Source organism: Hemicordylus capensis, chromosome 3 (genome assembly GCF_027244095.1).
Source record: "Hemicordylus capensis ecotype Gifberg chromosome 3, rHemCap1.1.pri, whole genome shotgun sequence".
NCBI lineage: Eukaryota > Metazoa > Chordata > Lepidosauria > Squamata > Cordylidae > Hemicordylus > Hemicordylus capensis.
In genome coordinates this window covers 299,647,970-299,667,357 of record NC_069659.1, presented here as the reverse complement: position 1 = coordinate 299,667,357, position 19,388 = coordinate 299,647,970, and the positions used below count along the sequence as shown (strand labels likewise).

The 19,388-nt window shown below is 44.1% G+C and overlaps 1 protein-coding gene across 4 annotated transcripts in view; it reads left to right on the top strand.

Annotated features, from left to right (window-relative positions):
• GPC1 (glypican 1) overlaps positions 1-19,388 on the top strand; it is a 315,629-nt gene that overhangs the window by 251,184 nt on the left and 45,057 nt on the right. For all 4 annotated transcript variants that reach the window (XM_053305191.1, XM_053305194.1, XM_053305192.1 and 1 more), the window contains exon 3: positions 14,138-14,529. In XM_053305191.1, the coding sequence (XP_053161166.1) occupies positions 14,138-14,529 (392 nt within the window). The remainder of the gene's footprint in view (positions 1-14,137; positions 14,530-19,388) is intronic.

Here is a 19,388-nt window from a genome sequence, read left to right as displayed (position 1 = left end):
AATTTTACTAGACCAGCATATTTTAAAAGCTGTACAATAATTCATACTTGCAAACCACGCAAACTGGCTACTTTAGAAAGGCTAATGCAAGGTGAGATGAAGATTTGAACTTGCTTAGCTTCAAGTTAAGCTCATCGTCATTAGGACAATAAGACTGAGGCCACAAATACACTGACTTTTAGGAAAGTTCTATTAAATCAATAGTAATTGCTTCCAGGTAATTGTGCTTGGGTGCCAATCTGATTAGCTCATAGGAAGCTCGTCAGTAGTAAATACCACTGGGAGAGAGAAATAGTTGACAAGTCATTTAAGATGAGCAAGCATATTTGATAAACTGAATGTCTGATAAGTTTGATAAATTATCAACCAATGTTTCATGCACTTTCACTGCGCATTAAGCCAAGAGATTCAGCTAAAGCATGCACTAACGGGATAAGCATCAGATTTTTCTCCCTATCAAGATCCTTCCATTACTGAGTACTTTTATATTAGCTCAAATATTCCCAAGGACTTTTTGATGTTGTGAAGGCTGTTGTGCCAATTTCAACAAGCCATTTGAGAGGCAAGCAAATAGTTCTCAAGGGAACTGAAACAAAATGTTAAATATAAAATTGTCTATTAAGAGAAACACTAAAATCTGAATTTTCGTATGGTGTCCCTCAGGGCTCCATATTGTCTCCGATGTTGTTTAACATCGGAATGAAACCGCTGGGAGAGATCATCAGGAGATTTGGTGCAGGGTGCTATCAATATGCTGATGATACCCAAATCTATTTCTCCATATCAACATCATCGGGAGAAGGCATAAGCTCTCTAAATGCCTGCCTGGAGGAAATAATGGTCTGGATGAGGGATAACAAACTGAGGCTGATTCCAGATAGGACAGAGGTACTTATTGTGTGAGGCCAGAACTCAGGAGACGATTTTGATCTACTGGTTCTGGATGGGGTCACATTCCCCTGGAAGGAACAAGTACACAGTCTGGGGGTACTTCTGGATCCGAATCTCTCCCTGGTGTCCTAGGTTGAGACGGTGGCCAGAAGTACTTTCTATCAGCTTTGGCTGATACACCAACTGCATCCGTTTCTTGAGATGAACAACCTCAGAACAGTGGTACGCATGCTGGTAACTTCCAGGCTGGACTACTGCAATGTGTTCTGTTTGGGGCTGCCTTTGTATGTAGTCCGGAGACTGCAGTTGGTACAGAATGCAGTGGCCAGGTTGGTCTCTGAGTCATCTAGGAGAGACCATATTACTCCTGTGTTGAAAGAGTTACACTGGCTGCCAATAAGTTTCTAGGCAAAATACAAGGTGCTGGTTATTACCTATAAAACCCTAAACAGCTTAGGCCATGGGTATTTAAGAGAACATCTTCTTCACCATGAGCCCCATCGCTTATTAAGATCGTCTGAAGAGGTTCATCTGCAGACTGCAGTTGCCACCAGCTTGTCTGGCGGCTACTCAGGGACAGGCCTTCTCCATTGCTGCCCCTTAGTTTTGAATGTGTTCCCCCTTGAAATAAGAGCCTCCCCATCTCTGGCAACTTTTTAAAAGGCACCGAAGACATATTTATTCTCCCAAGCTTTTAATTAGATTTATAGTTTTAATACTTTTAATGTTGAGTTTTAAATGATTTTAATGTTAATTATTTTGTTTAAATGATTTTAATTGTAAACCTCCCAGAGACGCAAGTTTTGAGTGCTATAGAAATATGTTGAATCATCATCATCATCATCAACAATAAATAATAATAATTTGGAGACTTCCAGTGCTATATTCTTTCCTAGCATCACAGGATCTGGAGACCTGTAAACAAGCGTAGGGCTCATTCGTCCATCATATTGGCAGCTCTTCCGCAGGTTCCAGGCACACACTGCTTCGCAGCATCCTGTACCTGTCTGAATAAGGAACAAACAGGTGATTCCACAGATGTTCCCTCATTTGCAGACATATGTAGTTCATCTGCTACTGCTGCTAGAACTTCTCTCCATTGATCCAAAATGTTCTTTTGTAGAGGCCCCACCACACATAATGTTGGCAGGCAATTGAGACCAAGAAATAAATGTTGGGAGGGGGGTCTGTGCCATCTGTCCACTCCCCAGCTTCTGAGACCAGCAGCCATCATGCTTTTTCAGTCTTGTTTCTTTTTCGGTTTGAATAATTTGAGAGGGAATGAACAAAATGAGCACATGCAAAGGATCTACTGTAGCAGCAGTGAGTCCTTGCTTTTACATTTGCAAGATTCCTCCTAGCAAAGGGGAGTGGGAATTATCAGAAATAAATTGCTTTTTTAAACGGGTACATCAAAATCACAATGGCCAGCAATCTGACTAATGCTGTGAGTGTATGCTCCTAACAAAAGCACGGGTGCAGTGTGCTAACTTTCCTGCTTCTGAAGTGCAGGCACTCTTGCGCAAGAAGATGAGAAAATAGTCCTGAGGCCCAAAGTGACTCACAAAAAGATATAAGGGAGACACCAGCAACAGCCACTTGGAGGGACACTTTTCTGTGCTGAAGAGAGACAATTGCTCTCCCTCCATATTGCCCATGTTGTGATATCGCAGTCACTGCGCTTTCAGCAGGGTGCCATTCATATTTCCAATGCCTTGTTTCAGATTTTATTGATGCATTGTAGCCCCATAACTTTGTATATGCATTGCAGGAAAGTAGCTGTATTTTTCTGTAGTAGGAGGCTTGCCACGTCGTTTATGCGTTGCAGCGTTGTGTGGTGTGGATGGTTCAAATTGTGGTGTAATGATTTGTTGATTTTTTTTACAGCCCCTTTACACCCCGTTCATAAAATAATCTGTCTGCAAAATGATTTTTTTCCCCCGCCCAATTTTTGCACAAAGGTGCAACCCAATTTTCATCTGCTTACAGTTTTTGATTTCAATCACATTTGCTTTTGTTTTTCATCAGACTCATTTTTCGGTCATGTTCATGTTTCCTACTTTTTGTGTGTGTGCTGTGGATTGGCTGGCTTATTCGGCAGATTGAGGATGTTGATATGTGAAGCCACAAGGGTGTGAGTGTGTTAAATCACTCTGTTTCTTGCACAAGGGTCAGCTTTCAGTCCTAGCTGCATCCCCCCTGCTGGCAGCTTTACGCAAAGGCACAGAGAATATTTTTTAAGCATTCATTATGTCAGTGGTTCCCCGCCCCCCACCCTGTGACCCATATTGTCCCAAAATGGAGGGGGGCAGTGAACACGATTCCAGTGGAATATGGACACCCCCTGCCTAAAAATCTGCTGCAGTGGTGGGCAGTATGAATGGCCAAAACCCTTCACGATGCATTGAAAAACACATCGAGATACGCTGTACTCGTGATTTCAAGCCATTGCCACATACTGTTGCACTTTGCAACACTTTAACTGGTGCAAATCTCGTGGTCCGGAAAATGCCCGGAGTGCCGGGATTTGTCAAGCCCTGCCTTACCTAAATGGGAACGTCTCCCAGAGGTGACATTTAGGTGAGAAAGCAGCAGTGGTGAGATGTATAGTGCTACTACATCATCCTGCCCCCCACATGGCATTTCACCCACTACAGGACTCATAGACCTCTGAGATGAATGCCCATTTGCCGAGGGGGAAGAAGGGGGAGAGGAACTACCACCAAGAGATGCAGCAGCAGCTCTTCCCCCTCCCATTCTTTGCCTAGGCATATGAGAGGAAACAAAGCAGCAGTAGCAAGTCCTCCTCCTCCTACCATCCTCCAAGAGTGAGGAAGAGGGAGAGCGTCTGCTACCACTACTGCATCCCCACCCTTCTTCAGTCTGAGTGCTACAACCAAAAAGGTCCTTTCACACATTCTTGCTGGTCAGATTTTCAAAGGAAAGGGAATGTGAAGCAGATTCTTAGTAGATGAACAAAATAGGCTTTTAGATTCATGTGGAGAGAGGTGGTCCTTCAATCCTGTTCCCAAACCATTTTGAGCTTTAGAGGTGATCACCATCACCTAGAAGCGTACATGGATGTGAAATGGAAGCCATCACAGATGGAACAAAATGAGAACCACCCTCTCTCACGCACATACTCCAACAAAGAGCCTAGCTGCTGTATTCACTACCAGCTGAAGCATTCTTCAAGGGTGGGTGCACGTATCGCGTGTTACAGTAGTCTGCGCTTGACAGCTTGTATTGCTCCTATAATGCAATATAGATTCCTAGTGACACAAAACTCCAAGCCTGCACTCAATAAACTAGGAAACAAATTTTTGACAAATAATTTCAGAAAAAGGGCATGTATATGCCTGGATTGAACAAAAGTGGTACCTACACATTGCGGCATATATGTACTCTGCCAGTTAGGGTGCATTATTATACTGATATTTGTTTATTTTATTAAATAAAAATTTTATAAGCCTTCTTTCAATATTTAAAATCTCCAAGGCAACTTACAAAATAGTAAGAACCGTTCAACATCACAATGAGGCTGTGCACATGAGCAGCCCAACCTGGGTTGGTCTGCTTGTATGAAGCACTGGAATCAAGGCTGATCCCAGCACTGCATCCACCGCAAGCCTGACTTTTAACCCCGACCCTTAACTGGGGTTAGAGGGAGCGAGGGCACCCGTATTCCCAGGGCCAGTGTTGTCTGTGTGCCTGGGCTGTACACAGCATGACCACACACAGAGTTGAGTGCCTAGAGTACCCATCTCATGGGGATTCCCCCAATGCTCCGTACTTGTCGCATGGTGCATTGTGCGATACCTGGAGGCCGTGATTCATTTCTCCAGCGTCTCGGACATTGCACAGTTTGTGGCAGCACCCATCATGTGGGCCACTGAACCAAGTGGTGTGCACAAAATCAGCATGCCCAGTTAGGTTTGAGTCTAGATTGGACTCAAACTGGACAGGGCATGTTCAGTTTTGTGCACCCCAGAAACACCACCAGTCCCTTGGATTGAGGGAAGAATTAGCTTAGGACAAGTACATTAGAGTTCTTTTGGGTATCTGAATTTATAGCCTAAAGCCCACTCCCTGGTTCCAACTGAAATCAGTTTTTCCTTATGTATTTACAGACTGCTTATTCCATCATTTCTTTCAGTGTAAATAGAATGGAAGCAATTTTAAGGAGCACCAGAATTCTCAGTGAGATGAGCCTCTTTGCAAACAAATGTGACTTCAAAACCTTTCTTCTGTACACAGTGTCTTCAGATAGAAATTACCACCTCTGGGTTGAACATCCTTTTTGTAGCAACCACAAATATGAGTAATCATGAATGTTTTATTTTTAAAATATTGGCATCCTGATAAAAATTTAATTAAAACAGATACCAGAACTCTGGCAGAACTCTTATTTGCAAAAAGGGAATAATAATAGTGACCTATCTTGCAAGGCTATTACAGGATTAGCAAAATAATTTATGCAAAGTGCTTTGAACACATGAAATGCTATTTATTCTTAAGCATTTGCTGAGTTACATTTATAAATTTTAGTAACTCACACCTAATGCTACTAATCTTCATTTTTTCATTAGAATTAAAGATGGCAGAGAATTCCACCAAAACAGGATTTCTATCCTACGTCTGGAGAGTCTGCTGCCCACTGAACTATCATGAACTGGACTCCAGACCATCTGTGGTCAGAGTCTGGTCTGTAACAGATCCTTATTGGGTTCTTTATCGTTATTGGGTTCTTTAACACTGAGTCCAGTGTTCCTTCTAACAAGTATTCCCAGATGTTGTGGACTACAACTCCCAGAATCCCCAAGCAAAAGCCATTGCAGCTGGGGATTCTGGGAGTTGTAGTCAGCAACATCTGGGAATCCCTGTAAGAGGGAACACTGCTTTAGTCCCACCCCCTGAAGTCCTTTTCTTAAGCTTCGTGTTTATATAGCATTTTCCAGGATGCAGTGAACACAAGCTAAGCATAGCCCTAACATTTTAAGAAAACCATTCCCCACACACAGCCAATTTAGTTAGGATGTAGAAAGCACAGAATCATAAAACCTTTAAACTGTAATTATCCTCTGTTAGTAGGGCAAGGTCTCATTATGGTCTTTGTGGGGTATGATCTGAGATGTATGATCAACATACCTCAAAAATGGGTTACATGTTGCATAGAATGTTTCAGGTTTTCATGACCTCTAGCAAAATTCATGTGGTGGGTGAACATCACTAATAAACAGTCCCCAAAACTCCTAAACCAAGCTAAGTCGACTCTATTTTTCCAATGAATTATGGTGATTGTTCTTGCTGTTGTGTAAAACAAAGTTTTTGTGCAGTGTGGACTGTAAATCCTTCTGAAAAACACCCAGAAGAACTGGAGGTGTTGGAAACGGAAGCTGGGACTTTCTTCCTACAAAACATATGCTCTATGCAGTTACAGAAGTTACCCTGGATTAATTCCAGAGTAGACTTGTGTAGGTCCATGCATCCCTGTTTAGGATGCATACAATCTGCACACTTGCCTTTAGATTAAATGATGTTACGTGTTGACTGTAATATCAAAAGATGACTTGTATGTGTAAAGCAACCATAATCAAAGAGGTGCCTTTTAAAGTGCTATGTATCATATTTAGTAGGGAGAGAGCACCGGGCCCTATTCATCCCAGCAAGTGTCTCTTCCAGTGGATGTGTGCTGGTGTTGCCTTTTTCGATTGTCAGCCCCTTTGGCACAGGGACCCATCTTCCTATTCCTTTACTATGTAAATGATTCTAAAAACATGTTTGCTGAAAAGAGATAGAGAAATATTGCAAATACTAAGACAAGGTTTGACAAATTCCAGATGCTGGTGAGCTGTGGTGCCTAGAAATTTAACCGTGACAACGGTCTAGGATGATCAGAGCCAGAGTTGTTTAAGAAAATCTTTATTTGTCTCAGGCATTCCTGTTTCTGTTCTAAGTATGTTACTTGTAAAGGGAATAAAGAGAAGCCCATTTACCCTCCCCCTCCACAATGTCTGTCCATTACAAGGTCCTGTAATTTTTTTCCATTGTCCGACTCCTAAATTTTTGGACTGGCTCCTAGATTGAAAGAAAAATTATAAAGACCTGTAATGACAACAATAATGAGCCCTTTCTCATGGGCAGTGAGAAAGGGCAAGAGGGTTAGTGGGGAGGAAGCTCTAAAAAGCTTACTTCCCCGCAGACAATTGAGGGTATGTTCTTCGGCGGGCAGACTGCCTGCCCAAACAACTACTGGCTTCTTCTGATAGCTCAGAGGGTCGCGGTGCTGGGACACATCGCCCCGTTTCACCTCCTGGAGCTCCAATAATGCACCACGTTAATGCACGGTGCATTATGGGAATCTCCCCTCCACTCCCCAGAGCTGCCTGGGATCTCCTCATTCTGCCAGCCGTGGCTGCAAGCAGCCACGGCCAGCAGACAATCATAGAAACGAGGTTAGGAGAGCACTTGCTCTCCTAACCTCATTTTGATGGGTAGATGCCCAGGCAGATTTGCCGATGAGGTGCCCCTGGGATCGGGCCTGCTCCTGGCAGTGCACATGCACAGGCAAAACTGGGCTGGGCTTCCTTACCCCAGTTTTGCCTGCACGTGTGAATAGCTTCAATGACTACAGAGAGGGCTTTCTTATAATGACCTAACTAATCAATACTTTTCATTAGAAAATCCACATATGAGTCACTGAATGCTGAGTCATCAAGAAATGTCCATACATATATGAATCAACTTTTTGTATCTGAGAAGTTTTGGATTTGAAATTCTTGACCCCCTCAGTAGACAAACTTTTTAGATTTTTCAAAATGATATATACCATAATTGCTGATATCTTTCTTGTTCTACTACCACAAACATGAATATTTATAAAGGTCGTTCACATGTACTCATCAGGAAGGTGGTACTGAGGATTCATCAGTCCCTGCTAACTGGGCAAAGAGGCGCCTTTTACCGTGTTGATTCTCTTTATTTAGCAGGGGGAGAGTAACTGGCCCTATCCAACCCCCAGCACAGTACTTCCAGTGACTGTTGCTGGTGTCTGTCTTATGTTTCGTTTTAGAATGTGAGCCCTTTGAAGACAAGGAGCCATCTTATTTATTTATTATTGCTCTGTGTAAACCGCCCTGAGCTATTTTTGGAAGGGCGGTATAGAAATTGAAATAATAATAATAACAACCACAACAACAACCAAAATCCCTGGTGGCTAGGCAAGGCTGGGGAGGAGGCAGCATTCTACCTACTTTCCCCACACAATCCCTGCTGCGGCAAGCAGCGTGGCGTTCTGGAGGCTGGGGAAACATTAGGTGAGAAGAACTGGTCTTGTGCTAGCAAGCATGAAGTGTCCCCTTTGCTGTGCAGGGGCCATCCTGGTTTGCATTTGAATGGGAGACTATATGTGTGAGAGCACTGAAAGATATTCCCCTCAGGGGATGGGGCCGCTCTGGGAAGAGCACCTGTATGCTTGCATGCAGAAGGTTCCAAGTTCCCTCCCTGGCATCTCCAGATAGGTCTGAGAGAGACTCCTGCCTTTAACCTTGGAGAAGCCACTGCCAATCTGTGTATATAATACTGAACTAAATGGACCAATGGTCTAATGTAACAGCTAACTACGTGAGGAGTGCAGTGCATTGAGGGATTTCCCTGCAAGCTGGTTGCTCTAGGCACCCAGCTCTGTGGCTGCTTGAGCTACAGGAAGCCCGAGCAGATACACAACCAGGAACCCAGGTAGAAGGGCATGTTTGCACCCTTCTACACGGTTAATAGCCCAGGGAAATACCTCAGGCTACCCGGCGGGGCAGTGCCAGAATCATGTAGGGCTGTGCAATCCCGGGTACTGCTGCTTGTGTGAACAGCCTCACATACTGCTTTTAAACAAAATTTCTCAAAGCAATTTACACAGCTAAATAAATAAATAAATTATATAGAGTAGGCACCAGCAATTGCCACTGGAGGGATGCTGTGTGGGGGTTGGACAGGAACAGATATTATCTTCACATATTTCTACTGTGCCTCTCACTCTTCATGGTTATGTCGCAGGTAGTTTATTTTCTTCCTGTGCTAACTTGGCCATTAGTCAAGTGGGTCCACATTGGGGACCCAATTAAAGATTGTGTGAGTGTTCTGGACTCATAGATTTTTCCCTCCTGTCATAACCACCGTATATATTACATTAATAAATTTAAGATAGCGACTAACTTCTAGAAGCGAATTACACAGGGGGGTTAGAATAGTATGTAATAACCAATCTAAGTAATATGGGTACCTCCTCACAAATTACTTGTGTGCACTTGTGTATGTTGTTTATGCAGAAGAAGGTCTTGGGTTGTATATCTGCATAAAATTACAGATTCTCCAAAGCAATTGACTTGCAATACTCTTAGAATGCTTGTTAACCTTCTAATATTAGGAGAGGGGAAGGGGAAGAACATTGCCCGTTTACCCATTGGTCCGTCATCTACATTTCCCCCTCTCACATTGTTCATCACATACTGTATACAGGTGGCCCTTGTTACCTGCAACCCCGACATTTGCAGTTTTGTGTATCTGCGGCCGGGCAATGGATACCAGACCTTGGTATACACGGTTCAAAAAATAGTAGGAATTCGCCTATCCTAGGTGGCCGGAAATTACCTCTGAGGTTATTTCTGGCCACTAGTTTGTTGAAAGGAGCCATTTTGTGGCTGTTTTGTACAAAATCAGTTCCTATGATTTTTTTGCAGGAAATTATCAAAATTGGGGTTTGGGGGTGGCATTACTGGACAGGTGGAGACCTGCAGAGCACAGTATGGTACTTTATTTTTCTTATTTCTGCTGTTTTTAGCCTTTTTTTATCTCCAGGAACCTAGCACCCAATTCCCATTGCCTCAAGGTCTCATTATCCACGTTTTCATTATCTGCGGTTGTAGCTGAGAACGGAAGCCCCACGGATAACGAGAACCACCTGTACACATTTCATATGTGATTGGACCAAACCTGTGTTTAAAGGCCATGTGTCTGCTACCATCCTGTGTGGTTTGGCCTTCATGCAGCTTAACCAAGCTTGTAGGGCAAGGACAAAAAACAAAACAAACTTAAACGTCACTGGGGGAAATCTCCAGCCCTACTTTAAACATGATGATCAATCTCACTCTGGCATGTGAATAAAACCCATGCATCAGGTCATCTTAAGAAAAATTGAGCTGGCTACATCTCACCTCTACTCAACATTCTGTCTATAGTAGTGACAGTTCTTTAGGTCACAAAGGAAGTGAAAAAAGAAATCCCCAAAGCATCAAATGTCATTTATCATGCCTTGTCCATATTGTCTTGACTTGTGAAATGGTTACATAATGTAGGGGGGAAAGTAGTGGTCTATACTGCCTTGCCTTGACTCGTGAAATGATTATATTCTTAAAGTAGTGTTTGGATGAATCTTTCCCAACTGGGCAAAGAAAGCATAAGTAATAACTATTTGTTCAATGATCCATCTGATCTACTAGCCTATCTGCAACAGTGGCCAGTCCCAGATGGTTTAGATAAAATGTTAAAGAAATCATAAAGCTGCTAATGGGTGAAAAAACAGAACAACAATATCAAATGATGAGAAATATTATCGCTTGTTAGGACCTACTGATCTGGTGGTGGGAAAGGCTTGTTGAATGTTAATACAGTTTCTGATATTCAAGTCAATGGTAGAGCATCAGCTTTGCGTGCAGAGGGTGTTGGGTTCAATCCCTGACATCTTCAGGTAGGGCTGGGAAAGACTCTTGCCTGAAACCTTGAGCTGCTGCCAGTCAGTGTTGACAATAATGAGCCAGATGGACCAATAGTCTGACTTCGTATAAGGCAGCTTCCTATGTTCCTAAGTTGCTAATTTTAGGTATCGCATTTTGATAAAACTGCTTTATTATACGTTTTATGACAGGATTATTCTATGATGATTATTAGCCACCTACAATGTAATGAATGTATAAATTTCTAAAATGAATAAAATAAGTATTAGAGTATTAATTATATGTAGATCCAGCGTCTAATACCTCCTAATTGATTTAAGATTTATATGGCATTTCATAGGAGAGGAATGTATTAAAACATACTTTATGTTTGCTATTTCACAAAAATTCTAATGGATACATTGGCTGACATCCTGACTGACATGCTGACTAACACATACTCTGAGGGTCTGTGGGGATGCGCTGGGCGTCCTTGTGCAGTTCTCCCTCCCAGTGTTTTTCCTGGCTGACAGAGTGTTTCTGAAGCTTGGGCAGCACTCCAAACTGTAAAGGTTCTTGCACAACAGCACGTGCTCAAGGGGACGGGAGTTGTGCCAGGGCTACCACAGCCCATCAAAGTGCACACACACTGTTAAGTCAGGATGTTAAGTCATGGTCCTTACTGTAAACTTACATTCTGGCCACATTCACACATAACGTGAAATTGGAGTTTGCCGAGCCCGCTGTTAATTTTTGTAACCGTGAATCACATCGTAGATGTTTGTCCAACCGCAGCCCGGCAACCTCCGGTTTCAGGGTAAGGGAGCCACTTCCTCTTCCTTGTCTGCTGAGGCTGCATCCCAGCAAGCTCCATAGCGCTAGTGTGTCCAGACTGTGGGCAAAGCATCGGAACATCTGCAGGGTGGCAGCCATTGGCCACGAGCTTCAAGGGGATGTGCCGAGCACAGTCGTGCCTTTTTGGAATGAATGGACCGCCCGCCCTTGGTCGGCAGGGAAAGGGCGTTAAAATCCCTTGAAATGTCATGCAAGCCCTTCTTTTGACAGCAATTGTAAGAGTCCTTCAGCCAAACAGTCTCTTACAAGCACAATTGCTAGCAATGAGGGATGCCAAGGGTGCGCTTGGGGTGGCGTACAAATATACTAAATAAATAATATCGCAATGTAACAGGATTGTTATCTGGACAGTTTGGAACCATGATTCTTCCTTCAGCCTTTTTAGAATAACATTACTTTGCCTGCAAATCTGAATTTAAATAATCAAGCAAGCAAAATGCAAACATTTTCTTTATTTCTGGGGGAAAGAATCCCTAGTCGTATAGTCTTAGTGGCTAGAGGAGAAAAAGTGTTAGTCCCAGTCTAAAGAGAAGGCCCACCTAGGAAAGTGGTTGGGAGCCTCATAAAGTAGTGACGTGGTTTTTAATCAGGCTTTCATATCCATCTCCCCTTCTCCAGACTGCTTCGGGTTCTATCTATTTTCCATCCCCCATTCTCTCAGCTAGGTCTTTATCCTAACATAACAAAAAGGAAAACTTTAAACTTACTCTGCTTAAGTTGAATGGTAAAAGAAGTCTGCAAACTGTTGCAGCCTCATAGCCTAACAAGGCCTTGTTGCTGCTGGACAACAACAGTTACAGGTGGGAAGTTTCTGCTTGAGCCCCAGACTACCAGTCCTAGGCCCTGCCTACCAAACTCTACTGGTCCTCCTCCTCTTCTCGGATGGTCACTGAGAAATGTAATTTCCTGTACATATAGCTGGAGCACAGAGGAGCCCTCACCACTCTATGATGGAGAATCTGAGTACCTAATTATTGAACCTCGCATTCTGAACCACTTACTGCTTTTTTGTTGTTGTTGTTTGTTTAGGGGTTCACTAACAGTTAAGGCTCACCTTGAGATATTTGGTTCAAATCCAGTTCACTGGCGTGGGTGTGGGGAACACTCTCTGATCTAGTTTTTGGCTTTGGGTTTAGATCAACCCCCTGCTGCATATAAATTAGCTTTATAGCATCCTACAGTCAGACACCAAAGCTGGGATGGATCCCTTCTCTCACATTGGATGGATGCATCCTGAGATTTTTTGCACCAGGGCATGACAAGGTCACAAGACTGCAAACTTGATAAATGCGGGGGGAACCCTGGAAACACCCAAGGCGGAGCCCAGGAGTAAACGTGGTAGAACTCAGTGGTAGCCCCACAATGGCCTGTTTACCACCAATCCGCTTAAGAAAAAATCTAGAGAAACAGAGTTTTCATTTCTCTTTGTCTTTGTCTCCAGCATTTGTCTCCAAGTTTTGGCAAGCTTGCAACCATATCATTGGGGTACATACAGTTTAGACAAATGCTGGAAATATTCTTTCCCTTTTACAATGTATTGGAAGTCTTGCACCAAGATATTCTGACAGTGTTTCTTTGAACTTTTAATGAATTGCTATTCCTGGCCTTAACGTTCACTAGTCCAATGTTTTTTGAAAGGAAATACTGCCTCGGCCTAAATGTCAACAGCGCCATGACAAAATGCTTTGAAAGAACATAGCATTTGCTCTCGTTTGCTAATTATGAGATGGGTGATAATATAGCAGTTTAATGTCTGCTGTGCAGTTTTTTAAAAAGGAGATGATTTGCAAGGTGTTAGGCACTTTTTTCCATGTCTTTTTAAAACTGAGAGAAAGTATTAAGGTTTTGTTTAGGGGTTGGTTCCCGCCTGCATGTATTAATTTTTAGTGTATTCTCTTAAATAGGATTGTTAGCTTGTGTGCATGAGTTCTTGTCAGGAGCATGGCATGGAAAAGAAGCTTTTAGCATCTTTTAATCCTGTCAGCCTTTTGTCATACTGATTTACCCAGGGATTTGCATATATTATCCTGAGGGATTAAACAGTCAGAAGATGTGTGATTTTATTTAAATTTCACTGATATCTTTTGCCACCATCATAGCATTTCTGTGAAATGCATTTGGGCACATTTCACATGGATACATTTGTCCATCACATTTTGCCAAAGCTGGGTCTGTGACTGGTTGTCAGCTGTACATTAGCCAAAAGGACTATAGTGCTGTATCTTGCAGACTCAAGGGAATGTTGCAGAACTGCAGTTTGGATTCCAGTCTTTTGGAAAGACTTATCCTTTTGGAAAGATATGAGCTTCAGCTCAGTTTTGGATCTATACAGCAACAGGGGAAAGAAATGAGAAGATTACAATTAATGGCTGACTTCCAGACAATGCTGCACATGCTACAGAAGAAGGACAAAATCTTCTTCTTCTTCTTTTTTGTAGTGTGCACAGTGTTAACCTAGAAATCAACCACTGTTTTCCTTCTAGTGCCTGAAGAGTATGCTAGTATATTGCAGAATATATACCCTTTCAGTTGCTATTTGTTAATACTGAAATTGTTAGTGATCGGTTGTTACAATAGATAGTTTGATGGATCATCTTGGAATTGTCTTCATTTAAAATAAAATAAAAACTTGCTGGAGATTTCTGATTCTTCCACTGATTTATTCTTTTTACTTCCTCTGTTTGCAGGTTATTTCCAGGATTTATTAAACAAGTCAGAAAAGGCCCTTTATGACACATTTCCTGGCATGTACGGAGACCTTTACTACCAGAACATAAAGGTTTTCAAAGACTTGTATAGTGATCTGCGTCGTTATTACCGCGGTTCCAACATCAACCTAGAAGAGACCCTCACTGAATTTTGGAATCGCCTGCAAGAGCGGCTTTTTAAGTTGATGAATCCTCAGTACCACCTTCCTGATGAGTACATGGACTGCATGATGAAGCACTCTGAGCAGCTTAAACCCTTTGGAGAGGTTCCAAGGGACCTGAAGTTGAAGGCAACAAGGGCCTTCATTGCAGTCCGCTCTTTTGTGCAGGGACTTGGAGTGGGCAGTGATGTTGTCAAAAAGGTCTCTCAGGTATGTCATTAGCTAGAATTCCTATGTGGTCCCCATTCCTGAACATTTATTTATGCTTGACTAGTAAGAGGTGATAATTATCTCATATCTTATATGAGACAGCTATATACTTGTTGATAGTAGTTTACCTTTCAGTTTATATAAATAATTGCTTTCACTTGCTATTGTTGCATGTTGCTACAAGCACAGTAGCAGCCATATATGTTTGGAAACTTGGCCATATGTATGGCCTGAATGTGGAATAAACCTCCTTTATGATATTATCAAGGGCAACTGGCCAGTAAAGGGGGAGGGGGCTATGTCCCCCTCCCCCAAACAAAAACAAACTCAGAATCCCCCAGAATTTTGGACTTGCCAGCAGACAGAGAACTCTCTCAAGCAGGGAGCTTTCTTTAGCCCCTTCTCCCTGTGCCTGTCAATTCTTGTCTGGCTTCTCCAGCTTCTGATCCCTAGTGGGCAGCTCCTGGCATTTCCCATTCAAGGAAGTAAAAACCGAGTTGAAAATACAGCCCCTGATACCAAAAGTAACTGTATTTTTTCACCCATTTTTACTGTCTTTTGGGGGTGGGGCCAGGCTGGCGCCCCCTAGCAATCAGACTGGCTGGAGCAGCTTGATGAGCAGCCTGCTCCAGCCAGTAAGAGCAAAGCAAGAAGTTAGTGGGAGGAGGGGTTGGAAGAAGCTCTGCTCGGGAGAGTTCACTGGCTGTTGTAAGTCTGATCTCCCTGTGTTTGTTTTTGTTTGGGGGCAGGAAGGGGGCGAAAGAGAAAGAGAGAGAGAAAGGGGGGTTGGATGGCACGGCTTGCCAAGAGAGAGAAAGAAGAGATGCGGGGGCTTGGTGTATGTGTGTGTGTGAGAGAGGGGGGCAGGGAGGGGGAGAGAGGGGCTTGGTGGAGGGAGGCTTGGTGAGAGTAAAAGGTGATTGGAGAGAGGGGGGCTTGGTGAGAGAGAAATAAAGAGGTATAGCAAGGGTTGGTATGAGAAGAGCAGCTTGATGGGGGGGTGAGAGAGAGAGGGGAAGAGAGAGAAGCCCAGAATTGGCTCCACCTCTCACTGGCTCTGGCTCTGCCCATCACCTGCCCTGCCTAGCACCCCCGCCCCACCCATCTTAGGAGCCACCAGCTGCCACTGGATATGATGGTTGATTTCCCTAGGATTTCAAGAAATATCTTGGCCGCTTTGATAAATAGGTGCCTAGGAGCCCTCATTGTCCCAGGGTCCTAGGATGAAGGGTGTTATACAGATGTAAATAAATTGGGAAGGAAGAAGGCCCCTTCTGGTATTCACATTTAGTGCAGGGATTTTTAAATTTAGGTCCCTAGGTGTTGTCAGACTACAGCTCCCATCATCCCTTTGGCCATTGTGGCTAGAGAAGATGAGAGCTGTAGTCCAGCAACACTTGGGGACCCAAGTTGGAGAACCCCTGGTTTAATGTCATATGGAAGCTGGTTCCTAACAGCATGGCTCCTAACCTTGTCACTTAGTGATGCCAGAAGTCTTATCCACTTATCCACGTCATATCCACATCACTGCACCACCCCGTGCCAGTGTCACTTTCCCAGAAACCAGAGCAAGGAAGCACGGGGGAGAGCAGCAGTGTGGGTGCCTCTTGCAGAGCTGAGGTGGCTCCAAGTTGTGTGAAAAGTAGCAATGTCATAGTGCCTTTCACCCTGCTAAAGGTAATGTTGGGACGGGCTGTAAGACAACTGGGCATTTGCATTTTTGCCATAAAGACTCTCCTGCTTTGTTTCTCCTTGATGCTGAAACACACAACTAGTTTTTACAGCATACACTGGGAGTGCATCCTGCGGTCTCCATTTTTGTTTAAGTCCCTATGAAAAAGTTATATGCAGCACCAGAGGTGCACCTAGGTAATTTTGGAGCCTGGACCTAAAGGCCTCCCCCCACCCCCACCCCCCGCCGCAAGATACGCATCATCCCCCTACACAAACCCACCCAGAAAACCGTTTTTAACACAGTTGCAGCAAGCAGCAGATCCATCGTGGAGTCCCAGCATGCTCACTCATTTGCTATCACTCTCTCTCTCTCTCCCTACCCACGCCAAGTCTCCAGCCCTCAGCATAACAGGAGAACTCAGTTGACTCAGTTTACCTGCTGTTGTTCTTCACAAGTTCTCGCCCACATATGGTCTGGGGTGTGTGTGTGTGTGTTTGTAGTTGGCAACCCAGCAAGGGAGGGAGGCACGCACTGGCTGGCTCCACGTGCCTGCTGAGGGCCGGCCCCCTCTCGGCAGCCTCTCCCCTCACGGTCAGTGGCTGCTGCTGGCTGTTGTGTCCGTGTGTGTGTGTCCGTGTGTGTGTGTGTGTCACACTCTCTCTCTCTGTTTCTGTCTCTGTCTCTGGCTTCTGCTTGTGCTGCTGCCTGTGCTTGCTCGGAGCTCCCTCACAGCAGCCCCTACTCCCTCTTGTGCTGCCCTGCCTCGCCTCGTGCGAAGCGTGTGCTGTGTATGCCCTTGTGTTACACCACACATGCCAGTGCTTGCTGGCAGTGACTGTGGAGGTGTGGGCAGGCCCAGCCGTACTCAGCCCTCAGTGCCTCTCCCTCACCCCTGGTCGGGCAACAGAGGAGATCAGGTGGGTGGGCTCTGCAGCAGCAGGTGGGCTGCTAACAGGGCGCCTAGCAGCAGCGCACCACAAGCCAGCAGCACAGCCACCACCCAGGTTCCCGGCAGGATATTCCCCCCCGCCGCCCGCCCCTGTGATAGAGGACTGGACTTTGGATCGGAAGTCCAGTCCAAAGGGTGCCACTGCACAGCACAAATGTGCTGGCCACTTTAGCCAGACTTTCCCCTTTTCCTATTTCTGCCTTGTATCCAGAGCAAGTAAAGGAAAAACGAACCCATTTTAATATCACAGGTGTGGGAAGCTAAGTATTACTTCCAGGGCTATCATGGACAATCCACCAAATTTTTTAACATATGGAAGAATTCACCCATCTGCTCCACTTCATTCCACTCATTCATTTAAATGGATGCAGGAGAACCATGTATGCATTCTGCTGCTTCCATGGGTCTGCTGCTTCCAGTGAAATGTATTGAGGCATCTCACACTTAAGAGTTCCATATACGTATAAAAGTGCACATGGGGCTCTGGACAGAGATATTTGCATTTATGATTCACTTACCTTGCAGCATTTGTTCTCTGGTGTGTCACAGAAGAGGCAGGCTGCACTACTGGATTTATTTTGTTTTTAAAAGTTTATATCCTACTTTCCCTGTAGGTTATGTCACAAAGTGGCTTACAGTACTAAAATAAAACAATGACTTGCAAAAAATAAAGTAAAACAACCAGTGTTTTTAAAAAAGCACCAGGATAAGACAGCAAATAAAGCAGAAAGAGACTAACAGCATCCAGCAACAACTCTCACCCCAGACCACACATTTTGCAGAAAAGCTGAGTTTTCAGATCGTCAAGAGGATAACAAGGTGCTGGGGTCAATAAGAGGGAGTTCCAGAGTGTTGGGACCACTACAGAATGTTCCTAGTGCATCACCAGGTAGTGGCACTCGGAACACTGTCTCATTTGTAGAACAAACTCTAGATATCCCTTAGAACAGAGAGAAACTGCCAAGTTACCTTTTTATAAAGCAAGCAAGAGGTAAAACATAATGTCCTAGCAGTTGAAAAAACAGGGTAACTATGCTTTCTGTGTCTTGCTGGTAAGGGCTTCTGCAGCTGTTCTGTTCTGTTCTCCTCCTAAAACCTAGGTGATGCCTAGGCCCAGGAAATGGATCTGCATTTTGACCTATGTTTTGTATTTGCACCTGCAAACAAGTATGTGTCAACCTGTACTGTTCATCCTCATTACAGCTATGATGATTCCTCCCCAGTAAATATGGTGCATACAAAGGGAGGAAAGTTGTTGTGCTATTCATAAGAAGGCCTCTGAGAGTGGCAGTAATTGGACATGGATAACAAGGAGTATGTCACTGGCCATATTACAAGCAGGACTGTGATTTATTTGTTTTTAATGGCTTCTGCTTCTATATTTTGCCCAAGTTGAAGTTCTTTCCTTGCCACTAGCTGCCATACCTCATATTGTTTTAGCATTTCAGCCATCTCCCTTTCCAGTTTGCACTTCAGTAGGCTTTGTGTGCTGCAGAAGTTCTTGGAGTGACTGAAAGGCATGCGTAGAGGCTCCGTTCAGAGACAAAACATGGAAGCAGCTTAAGGGATCTCACATCCAAGTAGGACCAGCTATGCAACTGTGTCTCTCCAGAAATGGTGTGTGGAGTTATTTCTCCTAAAAGTCAATGAACATCATCCTTGATTTAGGAAAATTGCCATGTCAGATATTGAACTTTTTTAATCAGGTCTAAAACTCTTGAATTTAGTTGAATATAGGGCTGGTACAAACAATACCATGTTTTCCAGACTATGGGAAACACCTATATCAGGCAGCAGCAATATAGGAAGATGCTGAAAGGCATCATCTCACACTGCGCGGGAGGAGGCAATGGTAAACCCCTCCTGTATTCTACCAAAGACAGCCCCAGGGCTCTGAGGTCACCAGGAGTCGATACCTACTTGACGGCACACTTAACCTTTTTACCTTACAGACAATACCCACACAACTGCACACACAATTAGGGGAGGAATCATGCCAAGAGCATACCCATCATAATGTTGACAGGCATCCTGATGTGCTCATGGCACGTCCCTTTATCATGCAGGGGGCTGCATCTGAATGGTCCCTCTACATATGCTCCAAATACCTGTTTGAAGAGGTGTTTGGCATGCATGTAGAAGCGTGCTTCAGATGAAAACACACACACACACACACGGATATGCCAGGGGCAGAGACACCATTGGGCCAATGGGTCACAATTGGGCCAACCCGGG